The sequence below is a fragment of the Zeus faber genome (genome assembly GCF_960531495.2).
Source record: "Zeus faber genome assembly, chromosome: 20".
Classification (NCBI taxonomy): Eukaryota; Metazoa; Chordata; class Actinopteri; order Zeiformes; family Zeidae; genus Zeus; species Zeus faber.
Genome location: NC_137207.1, coordinates 23,867,800 through 23,894,737, shown reverse-complemented (window position 1 = coordinate 23,894,737; position 26,938 = coordinate 23,867,800). Strand labels below are relative to the sequence as shown.

General features: G+C 48.4%; 1 protein-coding gene across 1 annotated transcript; it reads right to left on the bottom strand.

Moving 5' to 3' along the window:
- Positions 1-1,250: 1,250 nt before the first annotated feature.
- cdc42ep4b (CDC42 effector protein (Rho GTPase binding) 4b) lies at positions 1,251-22,263 on the bottom strand. The gene is made up of 2 exons (XM_080021849.1): positions 22,163-22,263; positions 1,251-3,226 (listed from the first exon to the last, which is right to left on the bottom strand). The coding sequence occupies exon 2, from the start codon at positions 2,962-2,964 to the stop codon at positions 1,945-1,947; it is 1,020 nt and encodes a 339-aa protein (XP_079877975.1). The 5' UTR covers positions 2,965-3,226; positions 22,163-22,263; the 3' UTR covers positions 1,251-1,944.
- Positions 22,264-26,938: the final 4,675 nt, after the last annotated feature.

Sequence of the window (26,938 nt, the reverse complement as noted above, 5' to 3'; positions counted from 1 at the left end):
CCAATCAGCTGGTACATTTCCTTAAATTGATGATTGGTTATTTGATAATAACCAATAATAATATTTATTATCAATATTATTATCATAATTATAATAATAATAATATCATTATTTGATTATCTGTCTTTCTTTCTAGTTTGGAATTTTATTTTAGAACATCGGTAAAATAAACATCTCACATTCCAGTGAACCCCCCTGTCCGGGCGAGGGGAGTTTTATTACCTTATTTTACTTTTCCCCACTTTCTCAACTTTCAGACATCCTCCTTCCTTCTTTTCTCCGTTGACCTGCTGATCCCTCCCAGAAAAAAAACCATACTGTACGTGAACTGAAGACTTGACTCCACAGGAATTACAAATCAATCAATCAATCAATCAATCAATCAATCAATCAATCCATATATCACAACATTCACAAACCAAAACAAACTGCAGTCAGTATGAAAATATTAATGAAAAAAAAAATCCTGTACCTGTACAAAAGGCCTCTTTTTTCAATAATTCACATTTATGTATACTGTATATATGTTTGTGTGTGTGTGTGTGTGTCAATTGAAAATAACCCCCCCAAAACTGAAAAAATAATCAGTAAAATAAAACATTCTCAGTCTATAATGAATGATTTCATCAAGTGCCATATACACTACAGTATAAGCCAAATTAACCAACCCTCCCCTATAAGACCCAAAAACACTCTGGGAAATCAACCATAACAGGAGAAACAACAACAACAACAACCCTGCAAATCAACACGCTCACATGATAAAACAGTGCACGTTACGTGAGCAAGTATGATGTGTCCCTTGTGGAAAATGAATGAATAATGAAATTAAAAAACATATTTCAAAAAAGCCGTTTGTGTGACGCATGGAATTTCAGCCGCCAAAGAGTCGGGGCAGAATTAAGTGAAAGGGAAAGCTACTGGTGAAATCTAACGGGCCACAGTAGAGCAACTACTCAATAATGTATGTACACCAAATAAAAGTAAACACTCAGGCAATTCCCACTTAGTGAGAAGAAAGGGAGTCGGGAGTAAGGGACATTTTATTTGTTTTGGGTCGAGGCCAAGAACTAGTGTTATTGGCCTCAGAGCTCTGTGGCCACAGTAATGTAATATATATACAGTACATATATATATATATATATATATATATATATATATATATATCTATATAAACAGTATATATATATATCAATATATATACAGTATACATATATATCTATATATATGTGCACGCACACACACACACACACACACACACACACACACACACACACACACACACACACACACACACACACACACACACACACACACACACACACACACACACACACACACACACACACACACACACACACTTCTGAATCAATTTCACTTTGTTTTTGCTTCCCCCTCTTCCTTCCCTCCCCCAAAATAAGCAGCAATGGCACAGTTCAGTTGGTCCAAAACGGTTTTGACCCTTGAAAGCGAAGGCCTTTGGCAGATGTTTTGGAGGTTTGTGTTCAATCACAACGTTCATTTAGGTTTGGGGGGGGGTTGCCATTTAGAATGAAAAAACAAAAACGGCGAATCAAACATTTCAATGAAATCGCAATTCCTCGCAATCGTTTGTTCCGTCTGCATGTCAATCTGCTCGGAGCGTCCTATTCATTTCCATTCAGTCCGTCACTCGTCCGCAGGCACGTTTCACTGCTGTCCGGCCCAGCGCCGTCTAAGGCTTCATGACAGGGTTACAGGAGTCCTTCTTCGGAAAACAAAAGAATAAAAATTAAAAAAAAAAGGAGTAGCTGAAAAAGTGCAGAGATTAAGATTAAGACCCATTAGTAATAGAACCGGGATGTGGCCTTCCTGCTCTACCTCACTCAGCCCCACCCTCCCTCGCTTCCTGAATCGTCAACGACGCGCCCCGGGACTGTTCGTCGGCGGCGCCCCCCCCGCCGGCTACACCCTGATCTCGTCGTCGTCGTCGTCCATGAAGGAGAAGTCCCTGTCGTCCTCCCCCCGCGGGGAGCTGTACTTGGCGCTGTCCGTGTCCCCCTCCAGCAGGTGGTTGCCGGGCTTCTCCTCCAGCGCCGCCGAGCCCGAGCTGGACACGGAGCAGCTGTCCAGGTGCTGGTGGTTGCTCCTGGCGTGCAGCTCCGGCGTGTAGGGGTCCGCCGGCGCCCTCTGCCGGTACATGCTGCGCGGGGGTCTCGCCGGAGCCCGGTCCTCCTCCTCGTCCCCCTCGTCCTCCATCGGGGGGCTGAAGGAGGGGGAGCCGCGCCCCTCGCTGCCCTTGCCCTCCTCGTAGCCCAGGTCGTCCTCCTCCCAGCCTTTCTTCTCCATGACGCTCAGGATGTCCCCCAGCATGGAGGGCCCCAGGTCGATGTGGAAGGACATGATGGACTCGGCGTGCTTCATCCCGCCGCCCCTGGGCAGGGACGGCGGGAGGTCGGTCAGCACCCCAAAGTTGTGCTCGTCGAACTCAGCGTCCAAGGTCGCCATGGCCGCCGCCCCGTTGGCCGGCTTGATCTGGTCCATCTCCGCCAGCTTCTTCATGGGGCTGGACGAGGCGCTCTTGGGCAGCCGGACGCCCATGGTGGCGTCCTCGTCGTTGAGATAGGGCAGGGAAATGGCGTTCTTCACAAAGTTGGACGAGCCGCCGGCGGGCGCCGCCACGCTGCTCTCGAACTTGTCGCCGCGGTTCACCGACTGCGAGCGCTTGCTGCTTCGGAAGGTGCGCGACAGGAGCCCCGGCTTGGGCCCCGGCGAGCCGCCCTGCCTGGGCTCCGGCTCCCGGGGAGGCTCCCCCGACCGGGTGCTGAGGAACGACGTGTCCCCGAACGCGTCTCCGCCCCGGCCCACGTGCATGGTGTGGCGGAAATCCCCCAGGGGGGCGCTGATCATCTCGGCGGTCAGGTCGGCCCGGGACCGCCGCTTGGACTGGTTGGAGTTGGACACCAGCTGCTTCAGGATGGGCATGATGGCAGTCTTTTTTATTTTTTTTTTTTTTTTTAAACTTGCAAAAATCCGCAGAGTGAAAAAGAAGACCGCTCGAGCGTTTTTCGGCCGCTGCGGCAGTACAGGCGAGCGGCGATGTATTCGGCGGCGGAAAACGTCGCGCGCAGGGGGGAGGGGCGGCGCGGCGGTCAAAGCATGTCCAGGGGTCCGGCGCGCGCTGCCATCACGGTGCTCCCGAACGGCAACTCAAGAGTTCGGGGGCGATTCCGCTCCTCGGATCAACCTGTAGCGAGGGGGGAGAGGAGCAGCGAGGAATTAAAACTCCGTCAGTTATGACATCATCTCAAGCACAGCCCCGCGTCCTGGCAGCAGTCCTGGAAACTAAGAATTAATAACGTCAGTCGGGACCCCGCAGCCTCTCTTTTCCTTTGGAATCCAATTTTTACTTGCTGTGTTTTGGAATCCAGCCTTTTCGTGCCTTGGACACCGAGTAGCGCAAACTGCTTTTCTCTCTCTCTCTCTCGTACGGATCTACATCCGCTGTGGAAACTTTTGTTGCCCGGGCTTTGAAACGAAGCCTCACTCGAGTCCCCCCCCCCCCACCCCCCACCCAACTCGAGCAAAAGCGCTCAAGTCGTGAGGTCTGCAGGGGTGTTATATAACAGGGGAGAAAAGCATTTTTGGAATAAAGTTGACGACGCTGCCGCGCCGCTTGAACCCGCTAATGATCACCCGGATGAGCTTTACCACTGCAGTAGGTGTTGGCATCCCTGCGCTGCTCCTGTTTTTGAAAAAGGAAAAAAAAAAAACGATAAAAAAAAAAATAATAATAATAAAGAAACGAGACTGAATAAGCGCTGAACTGCTGTTACTAAGCTTTGATTTTGGGAGGTGCCTGCAGTGTCTGCTGTCGCTGCGGCTCCCATTCGGGCCCCTGGCTGTTACATAACCGTCAAGACACAGGATACTGGGAGCCCAGGCAGCTCCGGCTAATAAAAGAACAAAAAAAAAAAAAAAAGAAAAAAAGGTTCAAGTGGAACAGCATTTCTTCGGCTTGACTCACAGGGCAGCTCGGGAGTCCAAGAGCGGCTGTGCGCCGTTTTAATCCTCCGGTCATTATGAGATCACATATCTCGCCGGCTACTGTAGCCCCCCCGAGGTATTTCCCTTTCCATCTCATCTCTTTTGGCCTTGAAGGGAAAGATTTTGCCTCCGTTTAGCTCCACCGCATCGAATCCGCTTCCCCGCCGAGCAGAACTCGGCGTACGCGCGACCCCACCCCGCCCCGGCGCGGCCGCACCTCGGGGTATCAGGTGTTGCCGCTCATTGCAGAGCAGCAACACCTAATGTGAAGATGAAGAAGCAATAACTCTGCACGGGGCCCGGGGGGCGGGGTGTGATCTACCGCCTTTTGAAATGGGCCCGGGTAACTGTGATATCCAAAACCGCCACATTTGTCCCGTCGGCTCGACGCGCCGTGGTTGTTTTTCGGAGGAGCGTCGACTCACTTCTGGTTAGATCTGGTTTTTAAAACGTGATCTGCCGGCGACGTGGCGAGGCCCGGCCGGCCGATAAGGGGCGCGATGCCCGCGCGTAAAGGAAACCGGAGGAGGGTTTTCGATTGTCGCCGCCAGAAACGCCGTCCCATCCGACAGACAACACAGAAGGCTTGTGCAGCCCACCCCCTCCGGGGTGAATGAGGCTCGAGGCGGGAAAACGGCAAAAGCAGCGTCACACTCGAAAACATTTGCATCTCTTACAACAAGACTCCCATTCAACTGTAAAGGCAACAGTGGCACAATGCAGCACAGAGGGTTGGGGGGGTTGTGATGGATGATAAGCTTGAGCAATCCGCTCTTTCTTTCAAGAGACTGATCATCCCCCGAAGAGATTTCAACCCCCTCCCTCCGTCGCCGTTTGCTTTTTATCCTTAATTCCATACGAGCGTTTCCTTTGCCTTTTCACATCGCCATAATGTCTCTCTCTCTCTCTCTCTCTCTCACACAAAGGAGATCAAAGAGTTAGCCATCTCACAAACCAAATCTACTTTTTTTTTTTTTTTTTAAATCAAAGCACTTATAGTTCAAGTTCACACACGAGGGCCACAATAGCTGCAAAGGGTAATCGACTGTAAGAAAGCACTTAACGAAAATCTAAATGCCATCAGATTAGCTCCATTTATTGCAGGGAAAACACAGCCATTGTGCGTCGGCCAAGGCAGCCAACCTAAGTAGGCACTAAAGCAGGATAATCTATCATTGGATCACAATAACTGCTCCTAATAGTTCATTTTCTTGGTGGCGGGTTACAAATAAACCCAATTATACTTCCAAATTGGCTCCATTTTTGAATTGTATAGCATTGTGCTGAAATGGAGAATCTTCATATGGAGATATTAATATCTTAATTCATGCACAAAAGAGCCAGACAGTTATATCGGTTTGGCCGTTATATCTGCCATTATTTGACTTTTGACAACATCGGGATCAGCAGTTACGCAGCCGACGCGTCCCGGTTTTTGACTAAGTATAATTAACCAAAAAACACTGATGAAAATAGGCGCAGAAGTTCGACGAGGCGGCATAAATCCATCCACGTTGGTTTATACTCGCGTTTAGAAGCGGCTTTCCACGCAGAAAGCCATGCTGCGTTCATGGGAACCTCGGAATACTAACTCGTTCAGGAAGTGATGATGCGTTCACTGGAACAGAAAAAAAGTAATAATGTCATTTTATATAATCTTTTACATAGTTTTTTTTATCTATCAAAAAGTTCTTTGTGTGATGATTTTTATTTATTTCTCTGTGTATAAGTTAAATGTGCGCCCAAATATAGAAACTTTAATAAAATATCAAATTGATTTAATTTGAAGGCAATCGTGGGCGAGGACTCCTCGAAATCAGGATCAGCATCGGACCCAAAAATCCGGCACCGTTCAGGCTCGTACGCACAAGGTTGTGTATGATAAGCAGTTGTTTCATTACACGGACACAATACACATATTGTACCCAATTTTGTAGTCTGATTTAATGAAACCGAGAAGAGAGGATCACCTGAGGTCTCCATGGTATGAGGTCTGAAATAGTAGGAAGAGTTTGGGTACAAAAATAGACAGGTTGGGTGTAGTTATGGTACTTTAAACTACCACATTACGTGATGAACCTCCGGCGGCTGGATTCTTTAAAATGGGATTTTCCACAAGCAGACATCGTGATTATATATACACAGTATATGTATATGTATATGTATATACTGTATATAACGGTCCTAATCCTGTGTAAACGGTAGCACACCGCGGACACAGTCTGGCGGAAACAGTTATGGTTAACAGCCGTGGTCAGTGGGGTCAACATTACTCATAATTTTCGCCTGTGCCGTCTGTCGTCGTATGTCTCCTGTATCACCGTGGCGACCGGAGAGCGGGCCGCGAGCTTCCTGTCTCTAAGCCGTAGACAAGGGAGATTGTCTTCAACCCCCTGTAGGGCCAGATGACCTCATTCAGATGGATTAGTCCCCGGCCTGGCGGGCCCTCACGAGGGGCGATGGGACAATCTCAATGCCGCGGCGGCGGCGGAATGCTTTTGATGTCGCTTCGTCATTATCCAACATTCAACCTCGACGCAGAGGCTCTCGGCGGGTGGGGCTCGGATATCAAAAAGGTGCGAACCTCGCACCTCTGGCCCTTTCAGGAAGTGGCCCGTTACTTATTTCTCGCCGTTTGATGGGCCCCGGTGTCTCCTCTCCCTGGGATCATCGAGACCCTATTACTGGTCCATGACAAAGGAAGAATAAGCCCCGCAGGCACTGCTGTCATACTCGCTTTGAGGCTCCGGGAGCCCTTTTTTGGTTTCAAGACATATATCACATAAGAATAACAGCGCACGGTGCGGACATTTGAAAGCCTCAAAACAACATTCCAGAGGAAGGGGGGCCTTTAAAGAGTCACTTCTTTCCTTGAGCCCAGGCACATTAAATATCGGTATTATGTTTAGCACTGTTACACTTCAGAGCACGTCTAGACAGCTGGAATAACACCAAATCAAAAGCCCGCCCTTTGCCTTCGCTCCAAAGCTGTGACCAAAGTGGCCACCAGCCATTCCAGTCCGCCTGTGTTTTATCCGCACTGCACTTCCAGTACGTGTCTGGAGGCAAAATTCCATCTCAGCAGCCTTTCACGAAAGCCGAGACAGACTGGCAGGTTGCAGTGCCACGCTGGCTGGAGGGCTGTTAGTATGGCTACTTTCAGCACTTACCATGGGTACTTTCACAAACACAATGTCTGGGTTTAGAGCTTTTGGAGTTAATCTGCCGCCGCACACTTTTTCCAATGAAATAATCCTACGGCGACACCGCTTTCCTGGTCTTCGCGAAAAACACCGTAAACATGTACAACTGTGCTTATTATAAGTGATGCAGGACCCGCAAATGATGTCTTCGGAGCAAATCAATCTTTCAAATGACTCAGGAGTTGGGAGTTACCATTTACATTCCACAAAAAAAACTAATAATTTTGGCAGAATTAAATGATTCTTGTGTGAATCCTCACAAGAATCCAGCCAAACGGGCTCTCCCGACCCTCCCTCGCCAAGTGTTACACCGACTGAATGAAATCAATGAGTCAGAAAGTCAAGCAACAATTTTTGGCATCGTTTGAGAGACTCCTTTTTTTTGTTATTGAGTGAATCGTCGAGAACGGATTCTCAAAAACAAATTGTTGATCACAATTCTTAGTTCCCACTTTCAGTGTGGACCTTGTTCTGATGAACACAGAACTGCTACTCGGCTGGAACTAGGGATGGGCGTGATTAGTCGACTAATGGATTTGTTGGACTTGTTTTTGTTTGGTCAGTGGAGCACTTATATTGGCCTATTTGGAAAAATAAAATAATACATTTAAATAGCACCTGTTGCAGACATATTATTGATGTATCGGTAACTGTTTTTTTAATGGATTATGTTTGGGGGGAGGGTGATGACGTCATAGCTAGTTGACTAATCGACTGAAATTTTTGTTATTCGTCGACCTCTAAAAAACTTAATTAATGCCCATCCCTTGCTGGAACCGATGAATTATATAAATCATTGGAGCCTTGCGATTTTGATCTGGCAACACACCAGCCAGTCTCCAGTATTTTCTTCCCTTAAGTGGAATTTGAAGCCTTTTCCCGGCACAGGCCCTCACCACAGCGGTTGGGGAACACTGGTTTAGATGACGTTGCGTGAAACAAAAGCAACAAGGGCTTCATTACGGGGACCACGGCGTGGAGTGTTGGCTCGACTCGCTGGCCTCTGCCGAGGCGTCAGCGGGGACAGCAGCTTCGTGTAACCGTGCACTCCACGTACCACGTGACACCACCCTCCGCGTGAGACGAGCGGGGGGCCGGGGCCCACTGATGATAAACAGCACCTTGTTGTCGCCCGGCGGCCACGGCCCGACGCCCGGGGGCGACGCCGCGACTTTACCGCCGCCGATGTCGTCATTAACTCTCGCCCGCGTAATCCCCGGGAACCACCCGCGCCTCACAATCCCTCCAATATCCCCGCGCTACTTTCGCTCTTTTTTTCTACGGCAGCTGTACGGGCGTTATAAGGGGCTTTAGGGGATGACGCCGACTCGGCCAGGGGGATATGTCACACTCTCAGCTGGACCACCTTGGAGCAAACACCAGCCGCACACACAGACGGATCATGTGTTCGTCCCTAATTTTCAGAATCCACTTGAATTTTTTATCCTGTATTACTTATTCACCAGCCGGAAGCATCCGCAGTGTTGGTTGAACTGGAGGTAATGGTTGTTATGTAACCAAGCATGATGATCACGGGATCATGTGTTTGTCGAATGCAGAGTCAATCCAAGAGATTTAAAAAGGGAGAAGTCAGTAATTAATTACTCTATCCTTCTGGGTAACTTTGCATTACTGAGGCAGACAGACAGACAGACAGACAGACAGACAGACAGACAGACTGGTAGTTGGACGAATATATCGGCAACCAGTGATCGGCTGCGTCCATCGGCTGTTGTTTTTTCAGGCGATTGTTGTCCTTTTATTTTGTTACTTTAATGGCCTCTGCCAATTCAAAGCGTGCTGAATAGGATCTGGTATTCGGCGTCGGCGCTTTAACCACGCCCGGCGCTTCCCTCCCCGTCTAAAGAAATCCACCAAGAGAATTTATAGGGCCTTCTGGAACGGGCTCTCTCTCTTCCTTTTGGTCGGTTTAGATATTGAAGAACGACGCGGCGGTGCAGAGTGCACGCACGCACGTGCGCACGCATGCACACAAACACACACACACACACGCATACACACACACACACGTTACCGGGAGGTGGGCTGGCTAGCCTGGGGGAGCCGCCGCCACCCAGGACCTGTATGGGCTTCTTCTGAGATAATTACACAATTTGATCTTTTTATTATCATTTATTTTTTTCACTTTCCTTTTAAAACACCTAATTAAACGACTGCTTTAAGCAAACCTCCGCGCTGCGGCCGGTGAGAACCGGTGCTCCGTCCCTGTCCCTGTTGGCAAAGACGGCAAATTACTTGTTTTGTGTCCTTCGGCTTGATAGTTGCGTGCGGTTCAAAACCAAAATAACCCCATCGAGGGATCGCAGAGGGAGAGGGAGACCGGGGCGCATGGAGAGGCACAACGGGGCGCCCGCGATCCGCTTCCCCCCCAAGCGAATATATAGACAACTGCTGGTTATTGGGCTGACCGTTGCCGGCAGGGCCCCGCGGTCCAGACCCTCCAGACTAGGGGCGGTGGATGGATGGATGGATGGATGGATGGATGGATAAATAGACATTATACAATAAACCTAAAACTTAACAAAACCAGAAAAAATAAACAATAAAAAATTGCCAATATACAATGTGATCTGCCGTCCACGGCGTCCGGAGAGTCCATCGGACGGCAACAAAGGGAGAAGTGAACCCAGCGGCAGGGAAACCGCTTCTTTGTTTGACCTTGAACTCGCTCCAAGTCCCGCCGCCACTGGGTAAGGGCCCCAACAATGGAAGGGGGCCGCGCCACCGCAAGTGACATTGAGGTGCAAATTGAAATCTGCGAGACACGCCGCCAATACAATTACCGATCGATTAATCAACGCGGTCACGTAAGAATGGCACGCTCTCAGCTCGGACAAAAGGAGCTCGGAGAAACTCAGTTTGCCACCACGCTGCAAGGCCGGCGTCCCCAAGTACTCTGTTCCCACGTGGGGGAAGGGGAGACCAGCATGGGTATAACAACAGAAGAAAGACACGTCAAGACATAATGAGTTCTTTCTTTTAAATATCTATATGCATTTATTGTCATTATTAAGTGATGCAATATTAATATATAAGTTATATCTAGGATTTTTCTCAGTGATGTGATCATTTATTATGATGCAATGAAAAATAAAATCACACTTTGTATATTGTTGTATAAGTTTTCAGTTATTTGGCTATTTCTGTTCTGTATATTTGGCTATTTTTTTTCACTTTATTTTTTTTCCAGACTTTTTGTGCTAATGGTCCAGAGCATTATGCACTAAGACTCACCGTGACAAATTCCTGTTATATGGAACTATTTGTTATATGACAAAGTGTGGAATGCTGGCTGTTCCAAGGCCGTATTCATGATCTGTAATAATTTGTAAGGCGCTCACTATGATCTATGGTTTCAGTCGCTTCGTTTCGGCGAGAAAATTTCTCGGGAATTCTGCGAAGGTTTCCTTAAATTCGCTGCGGCGTGTTTACATTTTTAACAGGACGAGTTTTGCGGGGCTTCCCAGGGACCCGCGGGGGCCCCGGGCGGATGCCTGAAGTGAGGCAGCTCAACAGCCGCCTCATTAACAAAACTCCACCTACAAATCGCTTTCTTTAGCCTCAAGCGGGCCATACATTTACATTTACATTTATATACAGTTGAGTAAGACAAATTTATTGGATGCAGAGCACGTGTTCGTCTCGTCGCTCGGTCTTCTGCGACTCCTGTAAAGACCAATGGGCGTCTATGGGGAATGAGAAGCCAGTTAGGTGGCGACCAACTGGCAGGATAATAACGGTCACAATGACGTAATTTAATTGATAATGACACATATGTAATGTTTTCCTCCCGCACACCACCCCGTCCTGTCATGTACAAAGTAATAACAGAGTACATAACATGACGTAAAGCCCCATTATTATCGTCTCAGAATTTCTACTCGCTTTCTACTCGAGGGGAGGGGAGGCGGTCCACCCCATCCGTTTGTCTGGGGAGACGACGGCCATCGGCAAAATGGATCCGACGGCGAGTAGATCGAGCGGGTGGTAAACACACACACACACACACACACACACACACACACACACACACACACACACACACACACACACACACACACACACACACACACACACACACACACACACACACACACACACACACACACACACACAGAGGGCGGACGAGGCGAAGGGTTTAACGGCGCCTGGGGCGGTCCACGGCCACTTACGCAACCCCTTCCAACAGCGTGTCATTTGTAAGGGCTGCTGACGAACAACCCGTACCATTAATATGACATCGCCAGAGGAGCTCTGCGCAGAACAGCGAAATTCTGCCATCAGAGGTTTTCATGTCCGCGGAGAGTCCCTGTGGAAATGCTAGGCTGCCGTCTCCCCGGGCCACACAGCTCCGCTTCACAACCGACCCCCACGACAAACAAAGCTGCGAGTCAAACAAACACAGAGCGACCACGAGAAGACAGGACACATTGTGAGTTAGAACAGGGGTAAGGTGTCATTGGGGCTGTTGTCGCTCCGGCGCGCTGGCAAGTGGCTGATAACGCGGTGTTCATTTAAACAAAAAAACAAAAAAGCAAAAAAAAAAAAGAAAGGAAAACGGCTTGGAAAACGAGCTCTGACAGCCGGGCCAGACATCCTACCTCCAGGGCCCCGACGCTGCACAGGCACAAACAAAACCGCCGGAGAGGATTAAGGGCAGTGTGTTCGACATGGACTAATAATAATGCCAACGTGCCTGAACCGGCCCGCGCGCGGTGGGATGGCGGCTCAGCGCCGGCGCACAAAAGCCGAGCTCAATCCCTAACCACCATCCATCCATCCATCCATCCATCCATCGTCTATGCTTCCCACCCCGCTGTCATTGTCCAAATCCATCTTCTATCAATCTATTCCTCTGGTATGTTGCTCAATGTCTTGGGAGAACCGCCGCCCGGGGCCTAAAGGTTCACCGCTGACCCCATAACAGATTGGCCAAGTGGATTGATGCTTGTCCGCTTCATAATCTTTGTAAATCCTGCTCGCTAGGGCTGAGGGATATGGGCGACGGCATTCATAGTCTTTTCCAAACTATGAAGGAGACTGTATTTGAAGAAACTGTAAAAACACGATGATACTGCAAAATACCAGTATACCTTACCATACCGGTACACCTTACACAAACACAAAATACCGCCCACTGCCATCCCTGGGCGGAGGAGAAGTCTGCCAGGATTTACAAAGCCTTTACCTAAGCCTTAGAGGTGTGTGGTCGGATCCCTGTTGGGCCGCCATGCTGGGCTCCAGCCGGGCAGAGGGCGGAAAGGAATCTTGGCGAACCACCAATTAGAGTGATGAACATGTTTCATACTTGTCAAATCTCCGGAGGGCTTCCTCTGAAAAGAAGAAAAAGTAAAAAAAAAAAAAAAAAAAAAAAAAAAAAAAACTTGTGCTCTGGATGCTTGAATAAAGCCTTCTGCCTTTCCAGCGAATGGACCAATGGCGAGCCACCTGGAGGCGTGCCAGGAAGTGAGGAGCCACGCCCCCTTCCCTTGTGGACCAACATTACCCACGTGAGGCAATCGACGGGGCACTCCAGAGGAGCAGGGCCCTCACGAGGGGACCGTGGAAGGTGGGACCCGTTGGGATTTGTTCTTGTTCTAGTTTATTCATGCAAAAGTTCTTTCACAGTCACACATGTAATGTTGCCAACTGTTCTTTCCGCCAGCGATAAAAGGACGGAGGACAGAAAGGGGGGATGTACTGTATTGTTAACGTGCGTGCATGTGTGTTTGTGTGCGTGTGCATATGCATTCACTACTCCAATTAGTCGCCAAACTCCTCTTGCCATCAGTCTCCTTATTAATGAGCTGCATCCGTGAGCGCCTTGGAGAAAAGGTCAGAATCCGAGCCAGGAGGTTGAATCAGTATTCTAACAGCGGCTCGGCAATAAAACAAAGCCGGATTTCACATTGAATGAGAGACAGTCAGTCGAAAATCCTCCATTACAGGAAAGCTGCCCACGGGGCCCACATCAGTGTGTTCCACTCTGGTTAATAAGTGCAGCTCCACGATGATGATGCACAGCACCAGGACTTCAGACAGTTAGGCTCGTCAGTAGAGAATTGGCGGCAATTTACCGAAATGGAAGAGAACAACTGGAAGAGAAGAGTGTGAGTCAGGTCTGTGAAAATAGTGGCTCATTGACTGGGCAGGGAAAAAATGTGCCAAATCACCAATATGACCGGTGGAGCAAACAAGGAAGAGCTAGCGCAGCAGTTAACACTGACACGCACGCACGCACGCGCGCACACACACACACACACACACACACACACACACACACACAAAGTACCTGCATGGCCCACATGGGATGAAACAAAAGCACACACAAACACACAGAAATACAAACCCCATGCGGAAGGGACCGGTGAAGTGAGGAGGCATTCAGCCTGCGTACGAGATAAGTGTGTGTGTGTGTGTGTGTGTGTGTGTTTGAACAGTGATTCTGCAGTGTGTCAACTTCTCAACAGCCCCCGTCCTCTTTATCAGTCGACTCCCACAGAATCCAAACACAGTGGCCATAGAGGCCCAGGGTACTGAGCCCTCACTGACAAGATGAGATAATAAACCCCGCTGCGCCGCCTTTAACAACACCAACAGCACTCAACAAAAACACTCTGCGAACAAAAAGCCTCTGCCGTCCAACAAAGAGAGAGCGCCGGGGCCAAACATATAAACATGGCCCCCTCCACAGCGACCATATACTACCCTGTTATTTAACCCCGGTCCAGAAGCTGAAAACGGATCGATTGGGGCGGGAAATAGGGCTGTGACAGTCACAGGCACATGGGCCCCGCTGTCCCATTAACGCGCATCGTAAATGTAAATGACACCCTAACTTAGCTCAACTGACATTCTCCCCCTGACTGACCGCGCGTGTGTTTACTTTCTTCACGTTTTGACTCGCGGGTTAGGTCCGGCCGAGCTGACATGGGTCAGTTACGAGCGGTCACCTCACCCCGGTGGAGACCAACAGGGGGATGGGATAGGACGTCCAGCTGGAGGACAGGGCTGGGGGAGGGGGATCATGGGCAGGGGGTAATTGGATATTAACTGCAAAGTGATTGTGCTCCAGCCAGGTCCAATCAGGATATATGCGGTGAGACTAAACAGGCCTAATAGCGAACAAGTGGCAATTAGGTTTCTCTTTAAGGAAGTTGTTGGAGGAGTATACCGGCCGCTGGCCTTGGGTTTGGCAACGGCCCGCACCTCTTCCCATGAACCCAATGCAAATGAGCCTTAACTGAACTTGGCACAACACATGACATCACATGACTACGTTGGACAACTCACGCCTCGGTGATATCCAATTAGAGGGCGCTTTCCAAAACGCGTGGATCCCTAGACCTCGAGTGCAAATTAAAATGAACGCAGCCATTGTTGGAGAAGTTACGGGAATTAAAGGAAGAAAAATAGGCTGTTACGAGTGAGCGTCTTCCTACCACAGCCCATCCATCTCTCTTTCTGTTTACCGGTAGTTCATTCTTCACCGTTTGTTGTGAGGATTTGGCATTGTTGGCACGTACAAACTGGGATATTTGTTAACCATCATGTTTCTGATGATGGGAACGAATGCCAAGGGCTTCCTTTGTTGGCGTGCTTGCATTTGTGTAGTGTTTGTTCCGTGGATTTGCTGAGTGTGTGTTTAGGCAGAAGAATGAAGCAATAAGCTGAAAGTCCATCCACGGCTGCTAACTCCACCCGGCTTGCGTCGCTGACAGACGGGTGTGTAGGGGTCCATGGGTCACTGTGGACATTATGCCAGTTACCTCGTCCACATAGGTTGCATTAAATTCAGACTAAATGGAGGTCACGTGAGTCTACGTCCCGTTACGATACAAAGTGCTTCCTGGTGACCTATTAGCTCTGCCCACTGTGGACCTTGGGCCGTGGTGTAGTTCATTCAAAATCTTGCCCTATTTGTTTCCTTTCCATAGGAGCATTGTCCTTGAAACGCCAAACAAAGCATCTTTCTAAAGCTGACACAGCCCTCCTCTATGCTTTTGGCCTCGATAAACGGGGCTTCTGTTGGACTGGGAAGATTTTAAAAGATTGCTTGGAACTCTTTTTGGTCCCAGGACAGGACACGTCTCAGTGACTGCCATGGAGAACGTTCAGCACCACGCCATGTGTTCAAAGACTGCTCAACAGTGTCAAGCAGCCAAAATAATTTATTCTCGTATTACTCTCCGATAAGTCATATGTAACCTTTACCATGAATCAGATGCTATGTAAATGGAGTTTGATGTGAATAGAGGGTGATATCCTTGAGTGTAGCTCCAGGGTCAGAATGTTAAGATCGCTTAAAAGCACAAAATGACACTCCACACCACTCTGGGAGGCTTAGATGACGGTCTAAACGACACCCACGGCCACATTCTCATGAAAGAAATTCTTTCTCACGGCTCATACATGCACCAGGCCGGCTCCCAATTGGCTGAAACCAAAAGTCACAGTGTTGCACAGCAAGCACAACAGAGAAGAATGAACAACAAAGCAGTTGTTCCAGTGTAAAGCAATACAGGAGCCAAACCCCACAGACACACCCAGCTGCACATATCAATAAACGCAAGCAGAAACGCTGCCATCTACACAAACAGGATGGGAGGCGAGAGCCGATCCAAATGCATGCGCCAAAACTAGACGCTCCGCATAAATAATACAAAGAACCAAGATAACGCACCGGCGGCTCCGACTATATGCCACGCATGCCAGATTAAGGTCCCTCGCCCCCGGTGTTTCATTTAAAAACACGGGAAGCAGGGCGCCGCTAATCCAGCCCGATTCACAGAGAACCTGCTAAATCTCAGTGGATTTAATGGACAACAAATAAAGATATAAATCCACGGTAGAAGCCCTTCTAGTACCCCCCTGGTTCCCGAGATGCATGTCTCTGTGCCTCTGATGGCTACAGTGATGGGCGGCGTGGAGCCACTACTATTCCTCTTTAGCGTCACTGCAGCAGCCGCGGCGGCAGCTCGGCTGAGAGAGAGACCACCTGTTTATGCGATGGAAAACAATGGGGACTCGCTGAACTGTGAATGGGCCGCAGCCTCAATCCTTCCAGGCCAGCTGCACTCGACCGGTCGTGTGTGTTGTTCAGTGCGTACGACTCAGCCGTGCCTGTGTCAATGCCGGGAGGAGGTGAATTTAATTACTCTTAGTTTCGGCTGAACCGTATTTCCACAGATGTCATGCATTCAAGCTCTCCCGAGCGATCGAGAAACCATTTAACGGGGGAGGCTGTATTTCCACGGAATTCCTAGACCTTGGAGTCCCAAGGCTTTTTTTAATATAAAAAAACATATATATATATATATATATATATATATATATATATATATATGTTTCAATATTTAAACTGATTAGTTTGTGCTCATAATACCATTTCACCAATGAATTCCAACTGGTATAAGCATGGGCGAATTGATAGATAGAAAGACAGACAGACAGACAGACAGAAACGTAGAACGATAGATATTTTACACCTTCCAACAGATAATGAGTGGTTGGCTTGGACGACATGATGACAAGGTCCAGATTCGGCTGCGTTTTACACCTTGCAACGCTTTCCCAGCTGGGAAATTTGTTTGTTTTGTTTTTGTTCGAGCAGCTAAACTATGGGCTTTACAAAAAATAAAAAAATAAAATAAATAAATAAAAAACGATGTTGCTAACGGCGACCATCTATCTGAACAGAGTGGACGCAACACACAGCATGACATGTGTTTGTGACATGACACAGGGGGAAAAACAAAGGCCAGGGCTGGACAAAGCCATAGCTTTAGAGAAGAGGCCAACAGGGAATGTAAAGGCTTAAGGGAGAATGGTCAGCCAGACCAGACTGGTCTGGTATGGTGTGTCACGGTTCCATATCACCATATGGATGTAATGAACAAAAAGCATGTCGATTTACATTTCCAGAGAAGTTACGATACAACGAAATACAAAATTACCGTGATATAAAATGTACATGCTGTGATGGAAAATATTAGCCCATATTGCTGGGAGGCATAACAGGCTATTGTGCCACAGAATAGGGTAACTCTGTCAAGGACCTGCTTGGCAAGACCGTGTTGTTCGGTTAACACCGCTATCTCACCCGTTGTGTTGAAATCGCAACAAAGCCATGACTGATGTCTGGAAATATGTTCGGCGTCTTCAGGTTACGAGAAGGGATTCATTCCAACGTTCCGGCCAACTGAAACCGCCGTGCATTTCCTGAAGCTCCCGGAATGCGAGACCAAAACCGGGAGGCCTGGCTCCTGGGCCCTTGCCTTGCCTTGCTCTGCTCTGCCATTCACTTCCACCAGAGATCTCTCTCACCTCAGAAATGACAATAAAGCCTCATCTCAACCGGTTGCGCGGCTTTTAAACAACACCCTGTGGCTGTTGACGTGATGCAAGATTCCTTGATATGCTCCCAGCATATCCGAGGTGTGGAACATCAGTCTGCTGGCTTTGGAGACATTGTTGTTGTTGGAGCAGAAGATGCAAATATCTCAGCACAGATCTTCATTTAAAGCCTCACAGGTACGTATTTTAAATCCTGCTTAACCTGTTATTAACCCTGGCAGTGGTCACGTTACGTTGACACTCACGCAAACAGTCGAGGAAGTAGACAGGTGCCTACAGGTCGACACAGCGCCTCTATTAAGAGGAAGTTGAACCATTTTTGAGGAAGGTGACGGATTGAGGCATGGGGCACCGTTGCACCAGACTCATCTTCTAGGGCTTCACTATGTCTCGGTGAGTCATGGCCACCTGGCAACCAACTGATGTGGAATTTCGGCAGGTTTCTCTGGGGAGGCCCGGAGCCAGTGGACGGATAGAGTCCAGACGCCAACTAAGAGTCTAGGGTTTCCTCCGTTGCACAGTTGTCCTCCACTTCAACTAAACACGACACCGGCAACAACAAAATCAAAGAGGGCAGAAAGGTTTATGGGGGAATTATGATGACTTTGTACGCTCTTGTGAATTTCGACTTCAAGTTGAGTTCAAGTTTAAAGGTTTGTTGGTTTATTTGTGTCTTGGAGCGGAGGTGAACTGCTGACATTTTGCTTTTCATGCGGCGGAGAGATTCAAGGAGTGGTGGAGTCGGACCCCCAGGGCGTGACGGCCTTGAGCGACAAAGACATGAAGACACGCTTGCTTGCTTTTCCTTTCCATTCAGCCACGGTGGTTCCTGTAATAGTCTGAGGAACGGCCCCCGCCATGAGGTCTACAGGCTGAGAAAGCGAAGCCTCCTTGACTTGGGTCCCTTGATAGGATGATAATTCATTGTTACTACTGCATGGGATACCAACTGGGATGAGAAAAAAAACGATCTATATTCCCATTTCATTCCCTAAGTGAGGATATGGTGATTAACTGTTGGTCCCTGTGGATTCATTGGTTGATGCTTTGAATTCTTGAGGAGATCTGTCAGGACTGGGGAACCAAACATGACCCCTGAGCTGTCGGCCCTCCCCCTCTCAACTGTTAACTCGACGATGTCATCCGTCACTTGCAGAAAACAAGATGTTGACATAAATGATTTCCTGTGTTTCCGTTGGTGACGCTTTGCTTTTGGTTTACCTTCTACATGGACTTTGGTATGGTGTCAATAAATGACGGAAATAAATAGCTTCAGTGACCCTTGGGCCCTTTAGAAGGCCACACATGAAGATTGCTTGCTTTGTTTGATCTCTCGGGGGCCAGAGGTAAACCGAGACCATAAATTACTTACAGGGGCGGTTGGTAGAGGTTTACTAAGCATATTAGTCCTGGCAAATTTGCGAACAAATTCCCATTTAACGTACTACCATAAAACAGGCACTATATACCCCAGTTAACTGTATGCGCTAATTCAATAGGTATGGTGACAAAAATGTCTGACGCCCTGAGGAAGGAAAGAAAAAGCAAAGAAAAAAAAAAGGTTGATTCACTATAAACTCATAAGGGAATTGGTTTGTCATTGACTGAAACGCCGCATGCGGAATCGCTCAAAGTCAGCGCTCGTATGAGAAACAGGCCCCCCGCCTCCCCTCTCCGAGGCAGACTGTAGGAAATCACCTCAGAGCAGCCGGGGCTGGGAACGTGGCCAAGTCCTCCACTCTGCAGCAGTGTCCTCAAACTGCAAACACAAGCGCGATCAAGCGCAAGAAGAAGGATGAGATGTGTGATGCCCTTGTTTCATCTCCTCGCGGGGGGACACAACGCCAAAAAAGGACGGCGGCCGGGGAGTAAGCGTAGGTGCTGAAAGGTCCGAAAGCGAGGGTGGAGGAGGAAAGACAGACGCGGCAACGGGCGACGCGGGACTGGCGAACGAGTCGGTCGTAGCGAATAAATCCTTGAAATGACTCAGGAGTGGGCAGTCACTCTGGCAAAAGACCGAGTCTTCGACTCACAAGCTGAAAATAGTTAGTGACGAAATTAAAGTCCAAGGCAGAAAACAGGCCAAGGCAACTGGTGTAATTCATATTGAATGTGACTGATTAGCACTTTGACATTGCACCAAATCGTTCAGGAAGTCCTCCCTCGTTCACCGTGCGGTACACCAACTGAATCAAGCAAACGGGGAGTTGAAAAATCAAACAAATCTTTTTTTTTTTTTAACCGGGTGACTCGTCAGGAATCTGAAATCTGAAAAAAGAGTCGAACCTTTCATCACTAGTGACAATGTCAGAGGCTCCATCTGGCCAGCCGCTTAGTCATAGTCATCATCATCATCCTAAGAATAATGGCGGTCGGCCAGCGCCTGACCTTGGCCTAAATCTCATCCAGACTTTTACAAATAAAGAAAATATGAGCGCTGCACAATAATAATAATTGATCTGGATGACCAAATATTGACCGTAGAACTCCAATGTGATGGTCAATGGGGTCGTACTTGTGTGTCTTTGTCTGTCTGTCTTTCTGTGTCTGGTTCCCCCTGGGGTGTTGGAGGGCAAGAGTCAGCGTCTGCGAGATGGCCGAGGCCATTTGTCAAGACGTCCAGAGACCTTTGTTTCGGAGTAACGGCTGTTTTTTTTTTTCTTTTTTAAACCAGAATGGAAGGAGGGGTTGGGTTAACGTTGGGGAAAAGTTATGACCGCCGTGCTCAGAATCCAATCAAACACAGTATAATAGGGAATCTCAATTACAGCTTGGTTAGGGAAGCTTGTTAAAAAAAAAAAAAAAAAAAAATGAGCCAGATTATTATTCATAACCTCAGACCATGAGGACTAACACTCACTCAAGAGCAACATGGAAATAAATGGTCTGGAGAATGATAATTTGGTCTGGAGAATGACCATTTTGGGAGGTTAGAGGGGGTTAAAAAGAAAAACACCAGTAAAAGTGCACTCACTTGCGGTGGAGTTCCTGAAGCTTTTGGCTGATTTCCAAGGATATTTAACCTTAGCCATGTGTGGGCTTTAGTTTCCAAAGAAATGCATTGTTATATAACCGTAGGCCGCATCCCATCTGTCCCACTCTGATTAAAACATTCACGGGAAAAGGGGTCCAATATAACCCAACAGTGGTATTTGGGAAAACTCATTTAAAACTCCAATGAAAATTTTCATTGCGTTCTCTTGAGATCACTGCACAAACTTAAAAAACAAACAACAAAAAAAAAAAAAAAAACATACTTTGCCTATTATGGCAAATTTAATGGCTGAATCACACAATATAGGATTAATCATCCTTATCAGGCCAAAAAGGATTTTGGAAACTCGTTGAGCTGCGTGCTGATTATATCCAGTTTGTATGCGGGATAAGAGTTATTGTCTGCAACAATAACCTTGACCTCACTGGTCACATTACTTTCAGCTCCGCTAGATCCACTCGGCAACAATGGGAGCAGCAAAATAATGCCCTACCTCAATATGCTATTCTACAACCTCTGAAATGAAGACCCAATGGGCCATTTGAACCATTTAAAAGCACTGGAAAGGTTCACCGTCAGCCCCCAATTTGAATTTTAAACTTCAACTTGCCATTTGTTATCTGCAGCACCTCCGGCAAGCAGGAGGACAATGTGCTGTTTGCTCTCTATGGAGGACGGTGTTTGCCAGACTGGTGGGGGTGGGGCAGGGTGGGAGGGTCCCAAACTTTTCTATGGCAAGGCCCCCCCCAATACACACACATGCACTTCACACACAAAAAAGGCACATATCCATGTGTGTAATAAACTGCTGAGCGGTTCCAACATTTCACTTCAAGCTGATAAACTACACATCTAACAACAACAACAACAACAACAAGTTGTTTTAATTGAGGGGCTTTTCTAACTATGTAACCTGGTGAATCGGAAAATATATTTTAATATCAAGGACAACCTCCCGCTTAAATAAAGGGTCAATAAATTAAATAGTCTAATTACTGTGGTTGAGTAATATACAGTATATAAAGTATAAACTGATGAAGAGTAAATGTATATTTAAAAATACATTTAAAAAAACCAACAATAATAAATAAAACAGCTCATCAATAAATAAATAAATAAATAAATGATGAAAGTTAACTGAGGACCCCCCCCCCCCCCAGGGGGCCGCGGACCCCGGGTTGGGAAGCCCTGGCCCAGAGGAGGGGATCGAGCACAATGGAGTGCTGTCACTCGTCCCTCCACATGGGACAGGGACAGGGACAGGAGCGGGGACGGGGACAGGGAGCGGGGACAGGGAGCGGGGACAAGGAGCGGCCGACGTCCGAACGAGACGCGGATCTGCCTTCACTTGGGCGAGCAAAGCTTTTATTCCCCCCGCGGCCAAGCTGCGACTCCGGCGGAGGATTCTGTGACTTACTTCGCCGTCAGAACCAACAACAACTCCCACGGGCGGTGTGTCCAGCGCGCAGACGTTATCGGTCGATATATGAAAAGCCCCATAATAATAAAAAACAAAAGCCAACGAAACAAGCTCTCACGGCGGAGCACTGCGCTACTTCACCTCTGGCCGCTCGGGTCCTGGCGGAAAGGGGGAAGTTGCAGCGTTATATCCGAATCCCGCTTTTTTTTTTTCCCTTTCTTCTTCTTCTTCTTTCCCAAAAGTGAAACACGGTGATGAGCAGCCAAAAGAAAACAACAACAACAAAAAAGAAAAACAAAAGAGGAGCGACGAGCCCGCGGGGTGGAGGCGGTGGAGGTGGAGGCGGTGGAGGTGGAGGCGGTGGAGGTGGAGGCGGTGGAGGCGGTGGAGGCGGACTGCGCTGCGCTGCGCTCCGTCCGGTCTGCGCGGCCGCCGCACGCGGAGCCGCGCTCCTCTCCCGCGGCAGGCCCCGCCCCTTTCCCGCCGCAGGCCCCGCCCATTTCCCGCCGCAGGCCCCGCCCCTTCAGCCGGGCCCCTCTCACGCTGCGTTTGAGGCCGGTCGGAAATCTGTCGCGCCACCCCGAGTGGTCGCCCGGAGGAGGGGGCGCCCGTGGCGAAGCGCGTGTCGTTTTGTCGGGAAAGCGTGTTATTGTCGCCGCTACCACTGTCTTTACCGTCGTTGATACTACGGGGTTCATGTCCCTTGCGAACGGTTAACTGTGCCTCTACCCGCGCGGTCATTCGTTCATTCGTTCATTCGTTCCACCACCGTCTATGATCAATAATTCAATAACTATTTATTTATTAAATCGTTTTGCATTTATTAACCTTTTGCACATCCCATCGCTTTGTAATTGCTGCGCTCCCGGTGCACACGTTGTTATTACTGCAATACTGTCCTGGAAATCCAGCCTCGTAAAGCGCCCGAAAATACCTTCCGAGGCCTAGAATACTGGTTCTTGGATAACCATCTGACAGCTGGAATACTGTCCTGGAAAACTATCAGACACCTGGAATACTGTCCTGGAAAACTATCTGACACCTGGAATATTGTCCTGGAAAACCACCCGACACAGACAGCGTTATGGATTACCACTTTAATGTGAGCAGTTAGTCTTCTTGAAAATAAGCAGACACAGCCTTTGTGTGTGTGTGTGTGTGTGTGTGTGTGTGTGTGTGTGTGTGTGTGTGTCATGCAGTTAGAAGACAAGAACAGAACAACAGCATCCTGTAGATCCATCAATTTCATTTTTAATTTAGCTGGAAAATAGCATTTTGTTGTCACCGGTTTAATGTCACGTTTTGTTTTTCTTCTTCTCTCTTTTTACGTTAAAGAAATGATCACACAGAATACCCCCTTGTCACAAAAACACTCAATATAATTACTTCTATATGACCCGGCCAAAGGAGCACATATAATATATATATATATATATATATATATATATGTACATATGCTGTCATTTTAACGTTTCAGTGCAAAGACAGAGAAATAAATGTTGTGTTTAAGTACTATCAGCCTACGGGCACCACAGTCCAGCTATGACACACACAACATATATGTTTTGTTTTGTTATTTCAGCAGGGAAAAAAAACGATTTGCTTGAGAGCTATATTTTATATACATTTGGAGATCTGTATAAAAAATATACATATGCATACATTTCTTTTTTTTATGATGAAAGTTCAGTCAATTCATTTTAATAGATTTCTGTCTGATTGGGTTGGTATCTCTATATATATATATATATATATGTATATATATACACAAACACACACACACACACACACACACACACACACACACTGTATATTGGATATTGAGCCTAATTCTTTCACACAAACTGGCACTCTGGAGTCCAGTTTTAACCTGAACCATGTTTTAAGTCAGTTTATAATTAAAAAATATATATATACCAGAATGGCCTAATTACGGTTGCATTTATATCCGTTTTTGGGATCTATTAGAACATCAATAGGGTTCAAAAACTTTGATGCCGCGTGAGTTCGGAAGTTGTGGGCTTGTTAAGTGATTTTTGGGTCTTATGTGCTTCCGTGCGCCCCCGTGTTATTCAAGGATCAATGTCTTTGTGTGGGAGCACCGTAATGTGAACCAAATGGGGCTGAAGGAACGCCCTCTTCTTTTTCAGCAGATGAATATTCATCCAAATAGGGGAGACGTAGAAATAGTGTAAATGGTTTGGGAAGGACATGGGGGTTGGACGGAGGTCCATTGAAAACTGGTGTCCAAACGGGCCCCAAACAACCGTGACGCCCCAAACCCACTTTTAGAATCCATCAAAAAATGAAGATCCAAATGATGTAACGCCCCCCCCCCCCCTCCCCTCTCTGCTGCTGCTACTGTACCCCTTCTCTGTCTGCCAGAATATCCTCTTCAGAAGCCATTCAGGAGCCCCTTTGGGGAGGCCCCCCGCCCGCCCACCAAATGAGGAAATTAAACGCCGGGGGGCTTTTCGAAGGCCTTTGAACCGGCACCTACCGCTACTGCCGGGTGCCCCTCCACGTCCTTCACGTGGGGGGGGGGGTTCTCCAGATCTCAGTGAGATTTCCATTTAGTACCTTTTCACACGTCTCCAGCAAATGGGGACCACCGGCATTACAGAGAGAGAGAGGGAGAGAGTCGAGCAAAGGTGGGGTTTTTTTTCCCACCACGCCTTGAACCAACGCTCGGAAAGAAATTTCCCCTCGTTTTGTATTCGACAAAGACATTAGACACCGTGGGTCCAGTGAGTCCGTCCCCCCGCCCCCCCCCTCTCGCCCCCACAACCGTCCTTTCCAAAATGCATTTCCAATTCTCTCCCCTGCGTTGGCTGCGCCGTGCTTAGTAGGTCAGCCCTGGATCAGGTCGGCTCCCATATTTGGGTGTCTCTGACAAGACCCTTTCTCCATTTTTCTCACATAATGGCTTTGCTCGGCTTGAACGGGCCGCGGTGTATTTCCGGAGGGCCCGGTTGAGCAGGTTGGGCCGGCGGGAGGGAGCGGCCACTAAAAACCGTGAGCCGCCGAATGATTTAGCTTCATTTGTTCTGGCCGCCGCTCGGCGCGGACCCCCCTCCTCCTCCGCACTGTATCAACTCATTACACCCCGGGCGGCTTAGCGCGGACGGTCCGCCAGGCTCTGTTCGGCCTCGTCCGTGAGATTTAAAAAAGATAAATACATTTTTAAAAAAGTGAGAAATAATGGAGAAACAGAAGACATCGCTTTTTTTTTTTTTTCCCACGCCCGGCACACCCGCTGTAAATTACATAACAGCGTACATGTGCTCTCACTTTAATAAAGTCGCTCTCCAGGAGGAGAGAGGGAGAGAATGGCCAATAAAGGTCAGGAGGGAACAGCTGTAGCCCCGATAACGGGATTTTGTGGCGCCGGGGCCGATCCGATTTATCGCCGCCCCATCAACGCTAATGGGGGAGAGCCCACGGGGGAGGGGGGGGTGGAGGAGGTGGGAGGATGGGTTTTCATCACCTAATGGACTGCCCACACCTCACGCCGACGTTTGGGAATAGGAGGCGGATTCAGATGCTGTGGACGCACCACGACGCCCGACAGGGGCAACCCCCTCCGTAGCCGGGGCAGGCCGCGGTTTGAAAACTGCCGCGAGTGCGGCGGCCCCGCTGCGGCGGCTCGACTTAGACGAAGGGCCTCCAACCCCCTTTCAGGGGCCCGAGGAACTCTCTCACCCACAATCACACGCCATTGAGCTCCAGCACGGCCACCATTGAAAAATAATTTATTTTCAGAAATGTACCGTGATCATATATTCATTCAGTTTCAGCATGAGAAGCATATTATGCGTACAGTGAAATCACCCCACAGAGAGAAAGGAAAAGCAGATGACTTGTTTTTTTGGTTTTTTTTTGTTCTTTTCAGAAACGTATGAAAACTTGCGAATACACCACTGATTCTCCACTATAGCAATGAGTGTGTGTGTGTGTGTGTGTGTGTGTGTGTGTGTGTGTGTGTGTGTGTGTGTGCGTGTGGGAGGGAGGGAGGGGGCATTTTCATTTTCTGTGGCACTATTCCAGAAGAGGCTTCACATTGTCTCTTTAGATCCAGACACACCGTGAACGCCTTTGTGAAGCTGACGCTGAAGAAGTGTAGCGCACGCGCGTGCGCACACACAGACACACACACACACGCGGGCGCGCACGATTGTCCACGTCCGTGCCCTCTGGTCTTGTGTTCGGGGGGGGGGGGGGACAGTACAGCCTCACGAAATGTCAGGCGATGACTCCAACTGATGGCGGGGGATAAATACTATCCCTCTTCAGTTCTTTCTTGTCGAGACAGCACGAATGTCCAACTTTATATATGTGTGTGAGTGTGTGTGTGTGTGTGTGTGTGTGTGTGTGTGTGTGTGTGTGTGTGTGTGTGTGTGTACGTGTGTGTACGTGTGTGTATGTGTGTGTGTGTGGTGGAGGACAGGAACAGGTCAAATGGGTGAAAATACGTGTGTGTGTGTGTGTGTGTGTGTGTGTGCGCGCGCGTGTGTGTGTGCGCACGCGCGTGTCCAGTGCGTGTAGCCACTGTCGCCAAATTGCACGCCGCGGCCCCGTCGCTCAGAGGGGCCGCAGCGTTTCCTTCCACATTGATATGACCCCTCCCCCCTCCGTCCAAGGCCTCTGGGCTCCGCTGTAGCAACGCACTTCCACACAACTGACTTTTTAACACTTAAGAGATTCTCACAGATTTCATAGATACACATTTTCGCCGTCTATTCTTTGTTTCCACGGCGATGCATAAGTCGTTGTTCCGCCGGGGGGGGGGGCACTCACGCAAAATGTTCCCCGGCCGGCTTCAGGCGAACCAAGGCAACGGGGTGGATTGGATTCCGCCCCGGACACGTTCATCCACATTTAGTCTTCGTCGCGGTTCCCCCGCCGCGTCCGCTCCGT